Source organism: Hyla sarda, chromosome 5 (assembly GCF_029499605.1).
Source record: "Hyla sarda isolate aHylSar1 chromosome 5, aHylSar1.hap1, whole genome shotgun sequence".
NCBI classification, from domain to species: Eukaryota; Metazoa; Chordata; class Amphibia; order Anura; family Hylidae; genus Hyla; species Hyla sarda.
Genome location: NC_079193.1, coordinates 216,190,802 through 216,212,463, shown reverse-complemented (window position 1 = coordinate 216,212,463; position 21,662 = coordinate 216,190,802). Strand labels below are relative to the sequence as shown.

Here is a 21,662-nt window from a genome sequence, read left to right as displayed (position 1 = left end):
TCTCCCCTTTAAGAATATATGCATAAGCTTATTGGGGGAGATTTATCAAAACCTGTGCAGAGGAAGAGTGGTGCAGTTGCCCATAGCAACCAGATTGCTTCTTTCATTTTCCACAGGCCTCTAAAGAGGCCTGTGGAAAATGAAAGATGCAATCTGATTGGTTGCTATGGGCAACTGCACCACTCTTCCTCTGCACAGGTTTTGATAAATCTCCGCCATTGTGCATATGGATGTGAGGATTAGTAAAAGGTAGCTGCCAGTCAAACAAATGTTTAGCTGAAATGTGTCTTAAATGTACAGCCAGATAAAGCTAAGCTTTAAAACAGTGGGATAGATTTTGCTGCATCAGATTATTGAACAGTTCTATGCTCTACCTAGAATGAAAATTGGACCCAGGGAATACTGGAAATTTTAGGTCATTGGGGTCCAAACTCTTTGGCTCTGTAAGGCTACATTCACACGGCCATTGTGCTCTGCTAAAAGGAGCTCCAGTGCTCAGTGCGTTAAAAGGTTAGAAGTTAAGCAGAGAAAAAATTGTGCAACTGCTATAAAATAATGGACACCTGATAGACCCAATAGAATCCCAATGGGTTCCGTAAGGTCAATGTCAGTGCGGTTGTGTTCCGACCTGTTCAGGTTCAGTTTGGCATAAAAAGAAAAGAACCAAGTGGACTCAGAATGGGTCAGAGCAGAATGGCAATGTGTACCTAGCATTATCCTTTTTTTATTTATATATTATGATAAATATTATATTAATAAAATCTCTTTAATTACTTGTTTCCATGTTATTCTATTATATAATGTATTGATAAAATCACTTTATTCTTGTTATTCTTGATTGACCATACCAAGAAATATAGTTATGCCTCTAAGTAAAGTGGCGGGGGACATAATTACCAGATCTGCTTTAATTTTGTCCAGCTCCCACCGATAGTCAGCAATGGCATTGTGGAATTTTCTGTGGTTTCCAATTTGCTGTTCTACGGATGTGGCATCGAATCCCCAATCAACAATTTCCAATTGACGCTAAATTTATAAGAAAGAAAGAAAAAAGTTGAAATCAATAAACAGTATAAGTATAATAACAACTATTTACTGTAGCTGGATTGTTTTAAATACAATTAGTACAGAATTTCTCCAATATAGAGATGTTTACCAGTTTTGCAAAACACTGTGTAATCTTAGCTCAGGATATGTTAACTGAGCTATTAAACCAGTGCATGCATGGGGAGGTTTTAGTATGCAAGTCATACAGCCTAGGTATAAGAATGGGAAACGCCACATCATCATTATTACATTTTCCACGACAGTAGCATTCCCTAGGACAGCTCTGAAAAATGTCTAGCCAAGTTTACCCTTAGAATATACTTAAAGGGGTACTCTGTTGAAAACATCTTATCCCCTATCCAAATGATATAGGATAAGATGTTAGATCGCAAGGGTCCCACCGCTGGGGACCCCCGCGATCTCCGAGCCGGCAGCGGCGGAGTCCGGAACATGTAAGCTTGCAGCTTCCACATTCGTGTTGTCGTGCCACGCCCCTCCATGCATGTCTAAGGGAAGGGGTGTGCCGTCACGCCTCCTCCCATTGACGGGAATGGAGGGTGGCGGCTGACATTGCCAATCATCAGGCACAGAGCAGAGTTTGCTCCGTGCACCGAATAACAGGGGTGCCGCAGCGAAGATCACTGGGGTCCCCAGCGGCAGGACCCCCGCGATCTAACATCTTATCCCCTATCCTTTGGATAGGGGGATAAGATGTTTTCAGCGGAGTACCCCTTTAAAGTCTCTTTAAAAACACAAATATTTTTTAATACCTTATTTTACATGTAACAGTATATAAACATTAGGTCGAAACTAGATTTTCCAGCTTTTGCTATTTACACTGGGGGCAAGGTCAACAGGCATGTATGTCATTGTCATGAGAGCTGACACCTCTGTTACAGTATATCATCTGGAGGCCAAATAAGACGGTGAGGCATTTTACAGCAGATGTTTGTCCTTTATCTCTTTACAAATGTAGTCCTGGTTTTCCTCAGAAGGTTGGGTGGAGAGGTACCAAGGTAATATATAATTTAGAGTTGCACATGCTGCAGTGATGTATCATTCTGTACAGTGGTACACCTACACCCAGGGCATTGTGGCAGATGTCCAAGAAGAGCAACCATTTTACATGCAAAGCCACACAGCACTCTAAGCTTTTACAACCATGCTGAGACTTAATAGTCAGGTCTTCTGGTCTTCTATATCCTATGCCCAGACCAATGCATGTAATATTTATTATCACCTAACTGAATCTACCATAATTATCGTAGATAGGGGATATAGGTAACTCTCCATTACAAAATGACCCATTGTTTAAATCAAGTTTTCTGTTACATATTAAAAATAATCATTTTTCATTTTATCATAAAATTCAGAAATCTTTGCAGTTTTCATTCTGACCACCAGGACTAATATTAAGCCAAGACTTTCTGTGACAGAAAAAGTCACCTAGAATGCTCAGCAACCTTTATCATTCAAGTTAATGGAACAGCTCCTGTCCATTACTACTTGTTTCCACAAGGCTTACTGTAAGGCATGTATCTAAATGCTGTTAAAGACAGCTTTGACAAGACGGCTACCACCATAATAATGTACAAAAAAAATTAATAGAAATAGATTAAAACATGTTTCAATATCTGTCTCGAATCAGTAAAAAATCTAGGGGATACATTCCCTTTAAGATTTAAGTGAAGCATTATTTGGCAGCATATACACTAAAAGGCCAGAGAAAAACTACACATAGAGTCAGCTCACTACTTGTTAAGTCCAATATAAACACAACGGGAACATGTGCAGGGTAAGCACGGAGCAGTGCAATCGGGCAGGTTCTCAGAAAAGAACTTTCAAACAGAATATTGTTCGTGTTCCAGCTCCCCTAAAAATTAACCTGTAATCTATCTCATAAAAATACAGTACATGTGGTCCGCTTGGCACAGGCGGTTTGTCCCAGAGCCCTCTCCACCCTCCCGTGGACCTGGTCCCCGTCTTCCCGTGAGGGGATTTTTGTCCCTTTTTCTGTGAGACATACGTTAGCCTCCTTGCACTCGATCAAGGGGCCATTGGCAATGGTCGACCGTAGGGGCCCCCTCTTGCCCATAACGGACAACCCATTGTTTCCCCCAGGGTTGACTTCCAATGGTGGATTTTTGGGGGCCTCCCTTTCGACCCCACTTAGGTTTATTGATGTGCTGACCACGACCTCATTGAAGCCCTTGGAGACCATCTTGGAGGAACGTCCTTCCTCTAGGCGGGGTCCTTTCGCATACCTTCAGTTACGACATTTTTACTCGTCCTTTTCTGCAGACCACTCCTTGCACCGTACCCTCACTCCATTCGAAAACCTCTGTCTGGCATCCTCGGGTCCTCGTCACTCTATCTCCATCATGTATGGTCTTTTGATTTCCTCCAGGTCAGAGTCCCTTCCGGCCTTATGCCGCACGTGGGAGGCCGGACTGGGCTCCACCTTTACTACCGAGCAGTGGACTAAATGCTTCTCTCTCTCTCATAAGGCTGTCATTGCCACCAAAGCTCAGGAGACTAGTTATAAAATTCTTTCTCGGTGGTATAGGGTCCCTGAGACCCTTCACAGATGGTACCCCTCGATATCCGATCAGTGTTGGAGATGTGATATGGCGGTGGGCTCGATGACGCATGTTTGGTGGAGCTGCTCTAAGTTGGCTCCCTTTTGGCGCACTGTCCTAAAGACCATATTTGAGGTCACAGGGGTGAGGATTCCCTCTTCTCCTGAATCCGTTTTGCTTTACATGTTCCCCATGGCCCAATCCACTTACAAAAAGTCGCTAACACGTCACCTGCTTCAGGCCGCTAAAATGGTTATCCCTAGGCGTTGGCGGGACCCAACCCCTCCATCCTTAGAAGAATGGGTGGCCGAAGTTTCCCGTATACACCGAATGGAGGAACTTTTAGCGGTTCTCCCCCCGGAGGTGGACCGGTTTGGTGCCACTTGGCTCCCATGGTCCCAGTTCTGCTCATCTCCCCGATTTCGGACCCTTTGTTGCCCGGTTTCGGCCGATTAACTGCTAATATCCCCCCCACGGGAGGGGTGTTGTGGAGGGAGGTTCGTTGGGTCCTGCGTCGGGACGTTCTTTAGTTTTTCCTCTTCTTTCTTTCTCTCTCTCTCTCTCTCTCTCTCTCCGCAAAGATCTCTGCTGCTTCCTTCCCCCTTTATCTTTTTTGTCTCTACTTGTGTTTCTTCTTGTTTTGTCTTTGTGCCTTATGGGCGTGGACCTACTGCATTCATATATAATGCATCTCTTTTGTTGCATATTTCACTCTCTTATTCCTCACCCCTCCCCCTTCCAACGTTTTATTAGCTGACCTACTTGGCCTGGTTATATAGGGGTGGGGTAATGAAGCGGTTCTCCACCCTATGCCATCTTATATTGCTGTTTGATTGTTATTTTTCTGTTATTTGATGGTATTGTTACCTTGCTTACCAAATTGAATTCTGTGCTCACTGTTAACCGATATTATGCTTAGGCCTCCCGAGGCCGTTTGGTCTACTGTATCCTCTCATATCTTACCCATGTACTATTTACTGTGTTTAATACATTCCTTTCGAATTGGAAAAAAAAAATACAGTACATGTGCTCAAAACAACACTAGTAAAAACTAAATTAAACAAACGCATTTCGGTTTATCACAAAACCTTAATCATGGCGATAGTTTTATTGTGATAACTTGCTTCTTGTTACATCCAGCGCTCTGGCCAGAAGCGCATCGTCCCTCTCACTTCCCCAGCTGGGGGGCTGGGATTCGCATTGCGGGATGCGACTGCATGCAAGTCTCAGTCCGTCACTCACCTCTGTGCTCTTCTTCCTCCATCCTACCTCAGCTCCGGCGCACGTGCTCCCGCCACCTAGGGTGCGCGCACAGCGGAGCGCTCTTATTTAAGTCCAGTGCTCCTGTAATTATGTTTTGCACCTGCACTTTTTTTTTTAAATAAATATCTGCACCTCCCATCACTCCCTGCTGTATCTTTGGTTGCCTTAGTGCCTGAGAGAAAGCTTATCTGTGTCTTGCCTTGCTGTGTTCCTGACCCCTTGCTCCGTGACCTGACCTTGCTCCTTTGCCACCTGCCTATTGACCTCCAGCTACATTCCTGACTCCGCACCTGTCCCTCCAGCCCTGACTTACTGCTATCCTGACCACGTCTTGTCTTATTCTTCCTGTGCCTCGCATCACCTCAGCCACCTGTGTGGTCGAGTCGTACAAAGGGTAGCGACCTGGGTGCCGCAGCAAGACCATTCCGCTTTGCGGCGGGCTCTGGTGAAAACCAGCAGCACCTTAGACTCCGTTCCCTGGCAGGGCTGCGTCATCTGCCACACAGGTCCAGCGGATCCACTATCTCCGTGTGTCTCCTGCCAACTGCTGTGAGTCTTTACACTTCTTATATATCTTATGCCAAATGGCTCCAGTGCATTCAAGATCCGCCCACTGTTTGGCTGGTCACCTGACCGCACCTAATTGAATTGTATACACACCTGTTGTTTGCAAAATACTGGGCTGCAAGGTGAAAGGCAAAGAAGCATGGGCTCACATACGGAACAACACACATTGGGTAAGTACAAACATATTCTAATAAATTTGAGTTTGCCAATGTATAAAAATTAATAAATTTCTGGTGTCCAGACGGAGGATCCAAAACGCCTCCCATCTGAACACCAGCTTAGTCCAGTGTCTTCCTCGTTTGGGAGGCTTGACTCTTTCTATACCTTGTAATGAAAGGTGAGAAAGGTTAAATGCGTGAATCTCTAAGAAGTGCCGTGTGAGACCAGATATTGCTTTCTGGGTTTCATACACATTTTGCGGCATGCGGACATGCTCCGCAATCCTGATTTTGAATTTTCTAGACGTGCAGCCTTCATACTGAAGGCTGCACGCAGAACAGGTTGCCAGATACACAATGTGAGTTGTAATAAATGACTTTACAGGATAAGTTTTCCCAGTGCTAGTAGTATGAGGAATTAATATATTTACATGTACTGCATCTTGTTTGGTTACATTTATAGGTACCTTTACAGGATAACCATGTAGATTTATCGCAGCTATTTGAAAGGTTACTGGGCGATAATTGTGTAAAGAAAAGCCTTTGTATGGTACCATTCATATACCATTCCTTAGTATTTTAGACAAGATTTCATCATGATGAAAGACCGGTATGTGTTTCAAAATGATATTTTTGATTTCATGAAAGTGAATGCTATATGGAGTGCTGAATGTAGGCAAATTATTGTTTAGATTTTTGTTACTTTTCTTGGAGGAATTACTTTTGATATTTACTTTTGGCATAAGATATATATAAGAATCAAGTTATCACAGTAAAGCTATTCCCATAATTAAGGTTTTGTGATAAACCGAAATGCGTCGGCGTTTCATTTAGCTTTTAATAGGGTTGGTTTGAGAACATGTATTTTAATAAAATAGATTAAGAGATATTTTTAGGGGAGCTGGAACACCACATTCTTCTGACTAAAAGAGGCTGTATTTGTTGAGAACAATTCTCTGCACAATGTTTTCAAAAATAAAGAACACATTTCCACGTACCCTTTGTTGCCGAATTTGATTTAAGGTTTCTGTAGTGATGCGCTTAGTGATATCATCCCATCCAGAGCCACTCTGCGAAGAAAATCCACCACCACCACCTTTAGATCCCTTGCGCATACGTGGACCATGAATGGCTTTGTCAAGGGCACGCATTTGGTCATAAAGCTGAAGCAATCTAAAAAATACAATTTATTTTTATGACAAACCATAGCACAGCATATAAATCACATTACATTTACATATGATTTCCTATGTATATTTATTTTGTCAGAATATCAAGTCTCCTAGTTTTTTTGCTTGGGCATACTTTCTGTGGTAGGAATCACATGGCTGTCCCATCATTCTCATCTCCCTGATCAGGCCTTCCACCATCTCCATTTCCTCATGGGCTGCCCCTAGACATTCTTCCAGTTCTCTATTACGAACAAGCTGACTTCCATCTCCATATTTAAGTTCCTGGAAAACAAAATGCCTGTATTATTGGTTATGCTGTGATTGAAATAAATGCTGTGAAAGTCTATTTTTAAAAAAAAATCATCTTTTTATTCTCCTCAACACTGGGCCTTTATCACATAACTAAAAAAACTGTATCTTTCTGTGATCAAGAGCTCACCAAAAAAAAATCCCAATCATGGGCCCTTTCACCTAGATCGCCCTCGGGCCTTGTCAGCATTGTGCCAATGCTCCTTTTTTTTTTTTGGGCAAGTCCTGCACCACTAGTATGAAGAAATATTGTATATAGACAATTTCTGAAAAATCGACTTAGCAAGCCCAGATTTTCCGAATTGCTTTTTGAACTATGTTCCTGATCTACCAGTTTAGTCTGGCATGTTGATGTTGTGAACACTCCTATAACTGATCTAAAATACAAGTGATTGGCCCTGTATGGTAAGGACAAATCATAGTTTATAGATCAATTTTCATTGCTTTAAAAAAAAAAAAAAATTATGTTTTATAGACATACCAATATTGTGCTTGTAGAAGTCATATAAAAGATGTAAGTAGTGGTCGCATTAGGGTTTGGTAATAATGTTGCCTGTCTACACATAATCCTAATATGTAAAATTGTGCTTTTGGGAAATATTTAAAAATAAATCTGGCACCAGAATATCCTGTCCTATTAAAGGGCAACATTTTTTAGAAACAGTTCTGGAATATTTAATAAAAATAAAGGGATTTTTGGGGGACTTATAGATAGGTCATCAATATCAGATCAGTTAGGGGGTCTGACTACTGGCACCTTTAGGGTCTATTCACACGTACAGTATTCTGCGAAGATTTGATGCGCAGGATTTCAAGCTGTGTTCAGTCAGTTTACATTGAAATCTGCAGCAGAAAATCCTGCACATCAAATCTCCGCAGAATACTGTACGTGTGAATAGACCCTAAACAATCCATTGATTAAAGAGACCATGGTGCTTGTTATAATACCTATGAAGACACTCAATGTATTATTTTATCCAAGACAGGTAATAAATAAGAAAGGTATACATGTAATTTGTTATCTAAATATAGTGTGTGAAGCAATAGCATTACTAACTATTTTGAAATCAGTGTTCTTAGTTTTGATTAGCCCAAACACCAATATTGCGCAAATTAGCAACATTACACAATTAAATGAGCTATTATATAACTCATAGGAATTCCTGGTAGGAATCTATTCCATGGTATGAGCTTGCAGCACAAATAAAGCATTGGTCTTTACTTTACATAACAGTTTAAGTTTATATTTATCTTTAAAGGAGATATCCAGTCCTGAAAAACTTATCCCCTAAGGATAGGGGATAACTTTCAGATCGCGGGGGTCCGACCGCTGGGACCCCCGCAATCTCCCATACGGGGCCCCGGCAGCCTGTGGGAAGGGGGCGTGTCGACCACCTCATGACGCGGTGGCTGACACGCCCCCTCAATACAACTCTATGGCAAAGCCGGAGCGCTGTATTGAGGGGTTGTGTCGGCCGTTGCTTCATGCCGTGGTCAACACACGCGCTCTGGCCAGCGAGCTGGGTCCCGTACAGGAGATCACGGGGGGGGGGGGGGGGGGCCCAGCCGTCGGACCACCCGCGATCTGAAACTTATCCCCTATCCTTAGGATAGGGAATGTGTTTTTCAAGACTGGACTACTCCTTTAAAGTTATTAAGCTGCTTTAAGAGGGTAAATTGATGTTTTTAACCTCTGTAGAAATGGTGGTATCTGTTAGTATTCTAGATTTTCTATTCTAGTAAAGCATGCATTGTTCTGCTGACTTATGGCCATCACAGCAGTTCCTTCATAAATTTAGGGAGCCAGGAGGGCAGCTGTGGGAAATTGCCTGTGGCTCTGAAATAAAATAAAATATATATTAAGTAATTGATTATATTAAGATTGAATACATACTGGGGCGGCAATCAGTTCAGCCCGGATTAAGCTATCAGAAATGTGCTGAAGGATGTCTTGGACTGTGTTTGGACGGCGGGACATCGTCCCGGTTTGCCTGAAAAAATAAAACATACAACTAAGTAACAGTGGTTTTAATGACACCAACAGTATTCTGGAAATAATATCAGGTCATACACATACAATAGCTGTCAGCTGAATACTTGTTTAACTGAGAAGTAAAGTATCTCTCTCCATCCCTCATGAATCCAGAATGTGTTCTGAATTAAGAAGGAGCAAGAAAGCCAATGCCAGACTTAAGGATAAGGACTAATGAAAGTTTAAATTTAAAGGGGGTACTCCGGGGCCAAGACATCTTATCCCCTATCCAAAGGACAGTTGTCACGCCCCCTCCCATAGGCTTGCATTGAGGGGGCGGAGCGTGACATCACATGGGGCTGAGCCATGACGTCACAATACTCCGGCCCTGTGATCGGCAGTCATCAGACCCGGAGCGAACACGCTCCGAGGGCTGATGGTAACGGAGTGCTGCGTGAAAGATCACGGGGGTCCCCAGTGGGGGGACCCCTGCGATCAGGCATCTTATCCCCTATCCTTTGGATAGGGGATAAGATGTCTTAAAAGGGTACTCTGGCGCTAAGTTTCCTATAGACACCTTGCTGAAGAGAAAGAAAACAGTCTATAGTCTGTCCATAATAAACTCCCGACTACTAGATATTACCCTGGAAGGTAAGCAAACCTGTTCAAGAACCCCTTTGGCCTGACATGTGCCTTCCTTAGAGAAGAGCAAAGTTATTGTTTTTGCTGTGATTTGCCCTGTTTACATTAACATATTAACCTTTTGTTGCAGGTTTTGTAGTGAATTTGATATGGGGGGGATTTATCATAACCTGTCCAGAGAAAAAGTTGACCAGCTGCCCATAGCAACCAATCCACTCGCTTCTTTCAATTTTAACAAGGTCTCTGCAAAATGAAAGAAGCAATCTGATTGGTTGCTGTAGGCAACTGGGCAACTTTTCATTTGGACAGGTTTTGATAAATCTCCCCCGATATATGGTGTATATGTACACTGTACTATATTTTGCTGTGTAAATAAGTTGTGCTTGCTGCATTGACTGTGAAGTTTGACAACATGTTGCTATATTTAACAAGAGATAGCATAGAAGACCTGCTGTATGACTAGGATTGGTGAGAGGGTGGCATGTGCCCATTCCATAGACCGGTCTCTATTCCCATTGTAAAATACTTGTCATAACCAAATAATGTCCAGCCTCACAGCAGGATTGCAATAAAACCTTCAATGCTTATTCACCGATAAAATTCATCCAAACTAAATGAGATGAATTTCTCAAAAACAACATTGTTTTCTACCATATTGAGGCAAAAAAATAAAAAAAACATTGTAGAAGAACAAAATTAATCTGCAGTATTTTAGTTATTTGTTAAAAATATACAGTCATGGCCCAAAATGAAGCATTTCTGACAGAAAAGGATTGCAGTAACACATGTTTTGCTATACACATGTGTATTCCATTTGTGTGTATTGGAACTAAACCAAAAAAGGGAGGAAAAAAAACAAATTGGACATGATGTCACACCAAACTCCAAAAATGGTCTGGACAAAATTATTGGCACCCTTAACTTAATATTTGGTTGCACATCCTTTGGAAAAAATAACTGAAATCAGTTGCTTCCTATAAACATCAATAAGCTTCTTACACCTCTCAGCCGGAATGGTGGACCACTCTTCCTTTGCAAACTGCTCCAGGTCTCTCTTATTGGAAGGGTGCCTTTTCCCAATAGCAATTTTAAGATCCCTCCACAGGTGTTCAATGGGATTTAGATCTGGACTCATTGCTGCCACTTCAGAACTCTCCAGCGCTTTGTTGCCATTTATTTGTGGGTGCTGTTTGACATATTTTTGGGGTCATTGTCCTGCTGGAAGACCCAAGATCTTGGAAGCAAACCCTACTTTCTGACACTGGGCTGTACAGTGCGACCCAAAATCCCTTGATAATCCTCAGATTTCATGATGCCTTGCACACATTCAAGGCACCCAGTGCCAGAATCAGCGAAACAACCCCAAAACATAATTGAACCTCCACCATATTTCACTGTAGGCACTGTGTTCTTTTCTTTGTAGGCCTCATTCTGTTTTCGGTAAACAGTAGAATAATGTGTTTTATCAAAAATCTCTATCTTGGTCTCATCTGTCCACAAGATGTTTTCCCAGAAGGATTTTGGCTTACTCAAGTTCATTTTGGTAAAATGCAGTCTTGCTTTTTTATGTCTCTGTGTCAGCAGTGGGGTCCTCCTGGGTATCCTGTCATAGCGTTTCATTTCATTTAAATGTTGACGGATAGTTCGCGCTGACACTGATTCTCCCTGAGCCTACAGGACAGCTTGAATATGTATGGAACTTGTTTGGTGCCATTTATCCACCATCCGGACTATCCTGCATTTACACCTTTCATCAACTTCTCTCTTCCGTCCACACCCAGGGAGATTAGCTACAGTGCCATGGGTTGCAAACTTCTTGATAATGTTGCGCACTGTGGACAAAGGCAAATCTAGATCTCTGGAGATGGACTTGTAACCTTGAGATTGTTGATATTTTTTCCACAATTTTGGTTCTCAAGTCCTCAGACAGCTCTCTTTTCCTCTGTTGTCCATGCTTAGTCCATGCACAGACAAACAATGCAAAGACTAAGTGAACATCTCTCCTTTTCATCTGCTTTCAGTTGTGATTTTTATATTTCCCACACCTGTTACTTGCCCCATGTGAGTTTAAAGGAGCATCACATGCTTGAAACAATCTTATTTTTCCACAATTTTGAAAGGATGCCAATAATATTGTCCAGCCCATTTTTGGAGTTTGGTGTGACATTATGTCCAATTTGCTTTTTTTCCTTCCTTTTTTTGGTTTAGTTCCAGTACAAACAAAGGGAATAAACATGTGTATAGCTAAACATGTGTTGCTGCAGAGAAATACTTCATTTTCTTGAAAAATTTCAGAGGGTGCCAACATTTAAGGCCATGACTGAATTAGGCAAATTTAGTTCTGACAGATGGTATGTGAACTAAATATCCATTTAGTTGAGCGCAAAGCAGTAAATACCGACATTTAAATTGATATAAAACTTGAACTTTTTTTAAATCCAGATCTTACATCACCAGCCATATGACTGCTGCCAATGTTTTCTTACTGTCAAAACATCTAAAACCCTTACTGTTGCTCGGATCCATTCCTGCATTTACTCTTGTAAGTTACAAGTTCCTTACAAATTGGTCTTTCCTTCTCTCATCTCCTTCCCCTCTCCAGCACATCCTACAGGCGCAGCCAGATCCATCTTCTTCTCCAGCCGTTATATCAATGCCTCTCCCTGTGCCAGGGGTTACCTATTCAGTTCAGAATGTAATAAAGACTCCTCGCTCTCACCCACAAAGCTCCCCACAGTACGGCACCTTCCTACATCTCCTCATTCATCTCTCTACCATCCTATATATGCTCTATGTTCTGCTAACGATCTAAACTAACAAACAATCCATAATCCAAACCGCTCACTCTAATCTCTTAGACTTTGCTCATGCTGCACCTGTTCATTGGAATGAGATACCCAAAACTAGTAAACTTGTACCCAACATCCACGGTATTAAAGTGGCCCTAAAAACACATCTCTTAAGACAGGCCTATGACATTCCCTGATTGGTCTCTCCTATTATAACTGTCCCCCCCCCCCCTTTTCTCAATTCAGTAGCGTCCCCCTATGCTCCATGTATTTATCTGTACATATAATGAATGGCTAATAACTGGTTTACCCACCTTTATGTGATCGACTGTTTATATATAATAGCTGGACCATTTTATAAATAAAGCACTTTTTTGCCTTTTGTCTAAATCCTTTTCCTCAGATTATAAGCTCTTCCGAGCAGGGCCTCACTCCTCTTGTTTAGATAATTAGTCTGTATATCTTAGTATCCGCGAAGAAAAATAAAAAATCGGCACTCACCGGTGTGGCTGCAGGGTCTTCTTTATTGAGACATACTCACATCAGGGGTACAGAAGAGAGGGGTGGTGGGGGGACAAGTGGTGGCGACCGAGCTCTAGTTTCGCACACTTGGTGTGCCTCGTCCAGCCTGTGCTTTGATGGCCAGACGAAGCACACCAAGTGTGCGAAACTGGAGCTTGGTCGCCACCACTTGTCCCCCCACTACCCCTCTCTTCTGTACCCCTGATGTGAGTATGTCTCAATAAAGAAGACCCTGCAGCCACACCGGTGAGTGCCGATTTTTCATTTTTCTTCGCGGATACTATGAACTTTGCATAATCTGAGCACCACCCGAGGCAACACAGCCGCACCGACTCCTACCTGCCATCCCGCATCCAGTACACTCACGCAGTGCCGCACTACCTTCTATTTGAATTAGTCTGTATATCTACCTTCAGAACTGTAGAGTGCTGCGGAATATGCTGGTGCTATATGATTATTATTATTATCACCACAATTATCATTATTTAACAATAAAATGCCTTTGTCAGTGCCACCTCTGGGAAACGTCTTGTTAAGAGCTTTTCATTTCTTTGCCAGAACAAGCCATTGCTTGTCTGCAATGGGTGGCTATGGGTGATTTCATAGGTGCAGTGTCTCAGCATGCAAGCAATAATTATTCCTTCAACAAAAGAGTAATTATGCTGACTCACAGAAAAAGATGAGCAAAATGTCTATATACGCATGAGAATAAAAGTCCACTGCGTATTACACAACCAAATTACACCAGACCAGTCTATGAACAAAAATATAAGATATTAGAAAAAGTGTATAGTCTAATGTTACAACAAATATCCGAGTGAAAGGAGTGGTATGTGACTAACTAGGAGCTAGACAAGTCATGTATTTATCATCTATCATGCCATTTTATTGCTTTCCATGCATAATCTAGCTGTCTAGAAGTCATCAGGTTTATTAAGGCAGAGGCGTATTTCAAGAGTTGACTGAAGCAAACACTTTCATACTCTACACCCAACAACTGTGTTTACCATTATGGCCACATTACCCACCTGTGGATCCAAACTTATGTAAGAAGATAGAACACTGATGGTTGATGAAATATATTACTTCAAATATATAGAATTTAGGCAGCCAAGTACTTCAATATCAGCTTAAGATAAATGTAACCCATCTACTAGATAACATAATCACTCTCAAAAAAAAAAGAAATGTGAATCCATGTTGGGTACCGGATTAAGTAAATGTATGGACTTCATCCAAACTAAGATAAGTTCTCCATTACTACGTGAAACACCTCAAGTGAACCAGATTCAAATCCATATCTGTCACCTGGTTTTCCACCCAACCAAAATAATTTTATTTGGATGGTTAGAGGAAGGTGCAAATCCGCTGACAGAAGTGCATTGATATCTAAGGAGACTAAATAACCTGGAAAATTCACTTTCAACTTTTTGTGTCAGAGCCAAGGACTTATCAGCACCCACTTGTAAATTGTACAATTTTCTTTGACTCTTTTACAATAACTAATGCAAGCTTGGTTAACTTTACTTGTCATGATGATTGTTTTGATGCCATCTTTGAAACTAAAGCCAGGAATGGATCAAAAATTGAGGAGAAAGTACAACAAAAAGACTAAAACATCTCCTCTTTATAAATTCAATCCTGACTTTGGCTCCACAATGTGCATCAAACACCACCGTTATTCTCATCAGCTGTTGAATATAGGCAGGGATCATTAGTAGAACATCAATGGATCCATGTCAAAATAAAGTTAGTGGATTAAATACCCTTTTCAATAGTTAAAAAGTAGGATAAAGATGTTTTTATATATACAAATAACATTGTAATTGGGTTGTGTTAAGGATAAACAAAAACCCAGGGTTTGCTGTGCAAGGCTTTTACACCACACACACACACACACACGTGGATCTAACCATCCAATCCCATAAGCTACATTAGGTGGTATCCAAAACAGTATCTACATAACTTAAAATTCAAATGCAAAGTTAGAAAAGGTACTCCGATGACCATACAATACAAAAGATTCACTTTAAACTTTGAACAAACTGGCCTATGTCCTAGAACAGGTGTTACTCAAGACCCAAAACCACCCATAGCAGTAAATAACATTAAAAGGGGTACTCCAGTGGAATTTTTTTTTAATCAACTGGTGCCACAAAGTTAAACAGATTTGTAAATGACTTCTATTTAAAAATCTTAATCCTTCCTTAATCGGCTGCTGTATGCTCCACAGGAAGTTGTATTTCTTTCTGAAGTTCTTTTCAGTCTGACCACAGTGCTCTCTGCTGACACTTCTGTCCATTTCAGGAACTGTCCAGAGCAGGAGAGGTTTTCTATTGGGATTTTCTTGTACTTTCTTGTTTCTGACATGGACAGAGGTGTCAGTAGAGAAACAGGTCAGACAGAAAATAATTCCAGAAAGAAATACAACAATTAAAAAATCTGTTTAACTTTTTGACACCAGTTGACTTTTAAAAACAAGCCCCTTTAAAACAAGCATTGGTGTTGAGTTACCCCAGGCAATGAGTAAAGTTGTTAATCTGGAATATATTTGACCTCTACAGTCAACACCAATGTCATTTTCTTTCAATTTTTTTTTACCTTTCCCTAGTAATCTTAAACTTTGCAGGTGCTTCTCAAAGCTCCACTGACAGCATATAAAATAACTTACATGTATGTATAACTATAGAAAAATGCACATTACCATTGTAAAATATAACAAATATGCTAAAGAATGTTTCCAGGCAGAGAGGGCAGCACTCAAGATCGCCAGTACTGCCTAATAGAGACCTCATGTACATTTGCCATAACCCAGTGACATTGTATGCTCCCTAGCTGACTCTTCAACAAGGTTTACAGGATTTCAGCCCAAAAAAAAAAAAATCATATCAGTCCGTAATGGTTCTGAAAAGGAAATAAAAACATTCCTAGAGCAAATATATCTTGCATTAGTCTTCATTGTACTTGTACTAAAAAGGTACAATATGAGCCAATGAAAAATGAAGCTGCCATATTCTAAAGGTCTGGGCACCAAATAAACCTTTAAAGCACAAACGAAAAATATATTACTGGTATAGCAATACCTTTGTCATCATCTTCAGGAAAAAATATACACAAGGTTTTCCCATTCTTATATCAAAAATACAACCGCTAAATTATTTCCCCTACTTTTTGCCCAAAAAAAGTTGATAGGTTTATTTTTTTTGTCTTAATTACATGAAGGGCAAACCAAGTCCTAGAATCTAACAAATTATTTGTGGTTTCTATATGCCAAGACATTTTAGGTAGAAGGTGCATTTACCTACTGCAAACCTTTATTCAGTGTTGATACCAAAGGAGTATAACATATCTAGCTTTCTTATTGTAAAAAATAAAAATAAATTAACATAGCTGAGGGCTTGGGATAAAGCAACTGCATAAAAAGAAAAATATAGCTGCATATAGAAGTTAGATCATATGTCTTGAGACATACCCTCTGCTATATATATATATATATATATATAGTAGTTTCTGTATTTTTCTGTACTGCAAGAAAAACTAAAACCAATCTTTCAGCAACTGGTAACATGAGCCATGAGGCCTTTTGTTTAAATAAAGCTTATATGTTAAACATTTTTATTACATTTAATTTATTATATAAAGTCATTCTGAAATATTGCAGGTTTTTTTTCTGACCACTAGGCAGAATATTAAGCTGGCAAACTTCTGTTCTCTCCTCCTTATTACCAAAGATAGGATTACAGTGAAAAGTAACACCAGTCTACAGGTGAGGCAGCATTCACAATAGCTAAAGCATAGAGGTCAGCCTCCCCAACCTGTAGAACAACCTCTGCACAGGTCACAGGGAATGCCTAAGAAAAACATTTTTACTTAAAGGGGTACTCCTGTGGAAAACTTTATTTTAAATAAACTGGCTCCGGAAAGTTAAACAGATTTGTAAATCACTTCTATTAAAAAATCTTAATCTTTCCAGTACTTTTTAGGGGCTGTATACTAAAGAGAAATCCAAAAAAGAAATGCATTTCCTCTGATGTCATGACCACAGTGCTCTCTGCTGACCTCTGCTGTCCATTTTAGGAACTGTCCAGAGCAGCATATGTTTGCTATGGGGATTTTCTCCTGCTCTGGACAGTTCCTAAAATGGACAGCAGAGGTCAGCAGAGAGCACTGTGGTCATGACATCAGAGGAAATGCATTTCTTTTTTGGATTTCTCTTTAGTATACAGCCCCTAAAAAGTACTGGAAAGATTAAGATTTTTTTATAGGAGTGATTTACAAATCTGTTTAACTTTCTGGCACCAGTTGAATAAATAAAAAAAGTTTTCCACTTTATTGTGTCTATGCCCTTTAAAGAGTATTTCTCATGATCTTGTAAAATGTTATAATCCTCCCAGTTCACTGCCCCCATCATGATAAACCACCCCCTGCCTTTATTTTTTATTATTTTTTAGTTTTCTACCTTGATATTGCTCTGTATTTTCTGCTCAGACTCATTCAGATTCACAGACTGGGAAGGGGCGTTCCCAGCAGGCGTGTCATCATCTGAAGCCATATAGGGGAGAACTTCCACCCTTACTTTGCTACACACAGCCCAGAGCAGTTCAGTGTGTGAGGTGAGCTATTATTGGCTAAGGCTGCATGCCCCCCCCCTCCCCCACGCCCCCTTTAAACACTTCAGACTGCATTTCCTGATTTGGGACTTCTGGCCAGCTGGAGTCCAAAGTCTGTGCAAGAGATGGAAGAAATGTGCTCTGGACAAGTATGGAAACACCTAGTGGCAGCTTTTTGAAACACAAATAAAACTTAGAAAATAATTTACATTAGAAAGATTTTTTATTTACCATAAGGAGTACAATAGCAAGAATTTGTTTTAATGAGAGTGCCCATTTAGGGCTTGCAGTAATGCTATTAAAAACAGCTCAGGCAAGATGGCTTTCCGCATTATAGTGGACAGCCTGCACAAGGTCAGATAAGGTACACATTGTAAGTAAGATTTGTTTATTATTTATTTCATGTTTTTGTCATAATACTATTTATAGAGAATAATATATAAGTAATATAAGTCTAATACAGTCATGTGCTAATTTTGTAAACATTTGGTAAATTGGCCAAGTGTTTACAGAAGACTAATGGCAAATTGTCTCTTTAAATATATTCTTAATAGTTGTATAGTAGTTACTGTAGTCTATTATGTTATAGGCATAAAAGTTACATCAAAGGCTTGAGATCCATATTGTGTAGTGTTCCCATATAAGGCAGGGGGATCATATGGATACATCAATCCTATCTGGGGATCTTGGTCTTGCAGTCCAACTGGAAATATCATTGCATGCACTATTCCTTCAAGAGTTAATTATATCATCTTCTGTCGTCAAAATGGACCATCCAATTCCAGTGACAGCTGAAAGGAACCGAGCCAAAGCTCCTGACATATGTAAATGCACTTTAAATGTTTTATAAGATGGCAAAATGACAAATGTGTTCTGTATTTCTTTAGCCAAATAAATGCTATATTCCATAATAATAGTAAGCCATTTAAATCTTGGTCACTCCTTAACAAACCCCTTATATAAGTCATAAACACTTTACAAGCTTCATAAATTTGTAAGAATAAAAGGTGCGGTTATACACAGCAATTACAGTGAATACTCAAGAGTTGTGTATAAAAGTCCAGCCTACATACTGCACTACACAATGAGCGTCTATAGCAGTGTTTCCCAACCTTCATAGCTTGGGGCACACCTCTAAAAAGATTTTGTACTGTGGGGCACACCCATCCCCCTTCCCCATATGCAGTTCGCTTCCTGTAGGTAGCTTGCTCTGTGTAGGAAGGACCCCCATAAGTAGAACCTCCTGCAGGTAGTTTGCCTGCCCTGTTGGTAGGCCCTTCTTGCAGGTAGTTATGTACTTTTCTCACAGTAGGTAGGACCCCCCCCCCACCCCCACCCCGGAAGTAGGACCCTCTGTAGATAGTTTGCCATGCCCTCTATAGTTAAGACTCTTAACATCATGCTGCCTCCTCCATAGTGTAACATGTTGCAGGCTCAGTAGAGGGGGTAAAGCAATGTGTAAGGTCCCATGCTCCTCCATAGCACTTTATGCTATTGATGGGAAAACTAGCCAGGAGCTGGGGGAGCGGAACGGGGGAGCAGAACAGAGCTACAGTAGACAGTACAGAAGAGGCAGCAGACAGTATGAAGTAAGTGCTGTCTGCTTACGGTACCCAGATTTAAAATGGTCTATAGAGAAAGATTTAACCTACCATCAAGCATATATTAGGAACTGCAACAACCTAGTGTGTCCCTTTATGATATTAAAATTACTTCTTATTTTACAAACAAGAGTCTTCTGATATTAAAACAGGGAAAGTTCATTGAAAAGTGGCACACCAAGGGAGACCTGGCAGATATACTGTTTGTACAGGAGGTAGGGAGTTTTTCAGTAATCTAGAAGAGGGTTAACCAAATATTTTATAGAATACGTCATATCTCACTAATAGGTTATACTGGAAATAGCCTTCCTGGAAATAATTGGAAGATTAAGTCCATTAAAGGGGCACTAAACCTAGAAATGAAGCCAGTAAACAGAAGATAATCCTGCCTCTACTGTTTGCTAGTCTGCAGAAACAAAGAGTCTAATATTCCGAAGATGACAATTCATTTTGCACTGGTAAATGGCTTATGGGGTGGGGCTTAGTTAGGGGAGGGGTCTACCTCATTGCCATCCTGCATACAGAGGAAAGAGACTCCAGCTCTAGTCAATCTGTCATATAGGCACAGGACAGTGAAGGAGAAGAGAGGGGACATGGCTGATAAATCCTGGGACACAGAGGAAAGATTCACTCATATTTTCTTCATATTTGTGAACCAGCAGAATACCAGACATTGCCTTGTCCGAAACCTTGTGAGGAAATGCAACAATGACTCTCTCTTTCTCTATCCTGTCCTCATATCCCATAAAACGATCAGGAGATGTACTGGAAAAATCCCATAGACTTGCATGGGATCACAGAGAAAACACCCACCATGGCATTAGGGAATGGGTTAGGGTTATTTTAACTGTACTATATTTTTAGTAGACAAATAAGTAACATAGAAAAATCATCAGCCATTTTGAAGTTATGCTGAAACATATACATATATATATATATATATATATATATATATATATATATATATATATATATATATCTTAATGTGTGTATGTATTATAACATATTGTAGGAAATATATGAAAGTAGGAGACTACTGGTGGAATTACTGTGTCCAGTGTTCTTTTTATGTTGCGCCTAAGCATAGACAACTCTGGGATATTGTACAGAGTATAGACATATGTTTGATTGACTGGCACCGGCAAAAGGAACTATTCTGTAGTTTAGGATGACGCAACTGCTGTATCCATACAGAGATAGATAATTAAAATGAAATTCCTGCCAATCCAATCCCATGGTACTCAATCCCAGCTGAGAGACACGTCCTGCCTTTTGTTATGGTGTGCTGGAAAAGCTGTTCAGCCAATGACTAGCCAAGGGAAGTCACTGCTGTGGCCAGTGATTGGCTGACTGGGTGCTTCCTGCACATCAAAATAAAAGCAGAAAAGTACTGCTTAAGTGGATGCGGGAGCACCGCAGGACATATGCAGTGGGTAAGCAAGGCAGGTGTTTTTTGTTTTTTTTTAGCCCAGCCCATTTAATGCATTATATAATCAGTGTTGTAGGCTAAACAAGTGATTCTTCAGAAGGATCCAGGTTCTGACTCAATAATGGGCCAAGAAGGTCCAGCAGAAAACAATATCTATTGAAATGAACATCAACCAACCACGTGTCCTTTTCCTTCTTACAGATTTGTTTATAAATAATCTGATGGGTTCTGTATGTAATATTAACAATAAAGTTTTCAAAATTGCTGTATGGAGGTAGAGGTAGGAATGGCCCTTACAAAATGTCCCACAGGGTGGTCCAAGGAAACTTTGTTAAAATGCATTCATAATTGATCTACTGGATTGCGGCCAGTGGGTGGTCATTAGTTTACATGCCACTCACCTGGGGAGACAGCTAATTATATTGCATACAATTGACTATATAGGTAAGCAGCATGTAAATAATCAATACCCAGATGCTATCAGATACTATCATCAAGATCAGCTCTTCTGAAATTCTTTTATCTGTTCATGGGAGCACTGTAATTGTTATTTCTAGCCAACCTTGCAGAACACAATGACCTGTCTCCCTATCATCATGATACTTTGTGATAGTTTAATGCCTTTGATAGGAGTTTAGGTGTAGACCAACATCATGAAGGCTGTTGCAGTATATTGGAAAAAGTATGTTTCTCCAAAACCAACCAATCATCAACTAGACACCCTCCATCATACCATTCCCTAACAAAATATAGGTCCTGGTGCTACCTTCCCCTCCCTATTTCAAATAAGACACCCCAGAAGGCCCAAATCATCATGGTAACCTGGCAATTAAAACTTCTAGTACAAAGTAATAGTCCTATCACATCCAGGTTAACATGTATTGCGTTTAACATAAACAGCTTGTTCTATATGAATACAAAATTCTAACCACAAAATATACTCAACAAGGTTTAAAGGGGTACTTCACCCCTAGACATCTTATCCCCTATCCAAGGGATAGG

General features: G+C 40.4%; 1 protein-coding gene across 5 annotated transcripts in view; it reads right to left on the bottom strand.

The window, feature by feature from the left end:
- DSP (desmoplakin) overlaps window positions 1-21,662 on the bottom strand; it is a 64,229-nt gene that overhangs the window by 33,680 nt on the left and 8,887 nt on the right. For all 5 annotated transcript variants that reach the window (XM_056521114.1, XM_056521117.1, XM_056521118.1 and 2 more), the window contains exons 2-5: window positions 8,990-9,086; window positions 6,920-7,068; window positions 6,613-6,787; window positions 898-1,026 (exon numbers count right to left, since the gene is read on the bottom strand). In XM_056521114.1, the coding sequence (XP_056377089.1) occupies window positions 898-1,026; window positions 6,613-6,787; window positions 6,920-7,068; window positions 8,990-9,086 (550 nt within the window). The remainder of the gene's footprint in view (window positions 1-897; window positions 1,027-6,612; window positions 6,788-6,919; window positions 7,069-8,989; window positions 9,087-21,662) is intronic.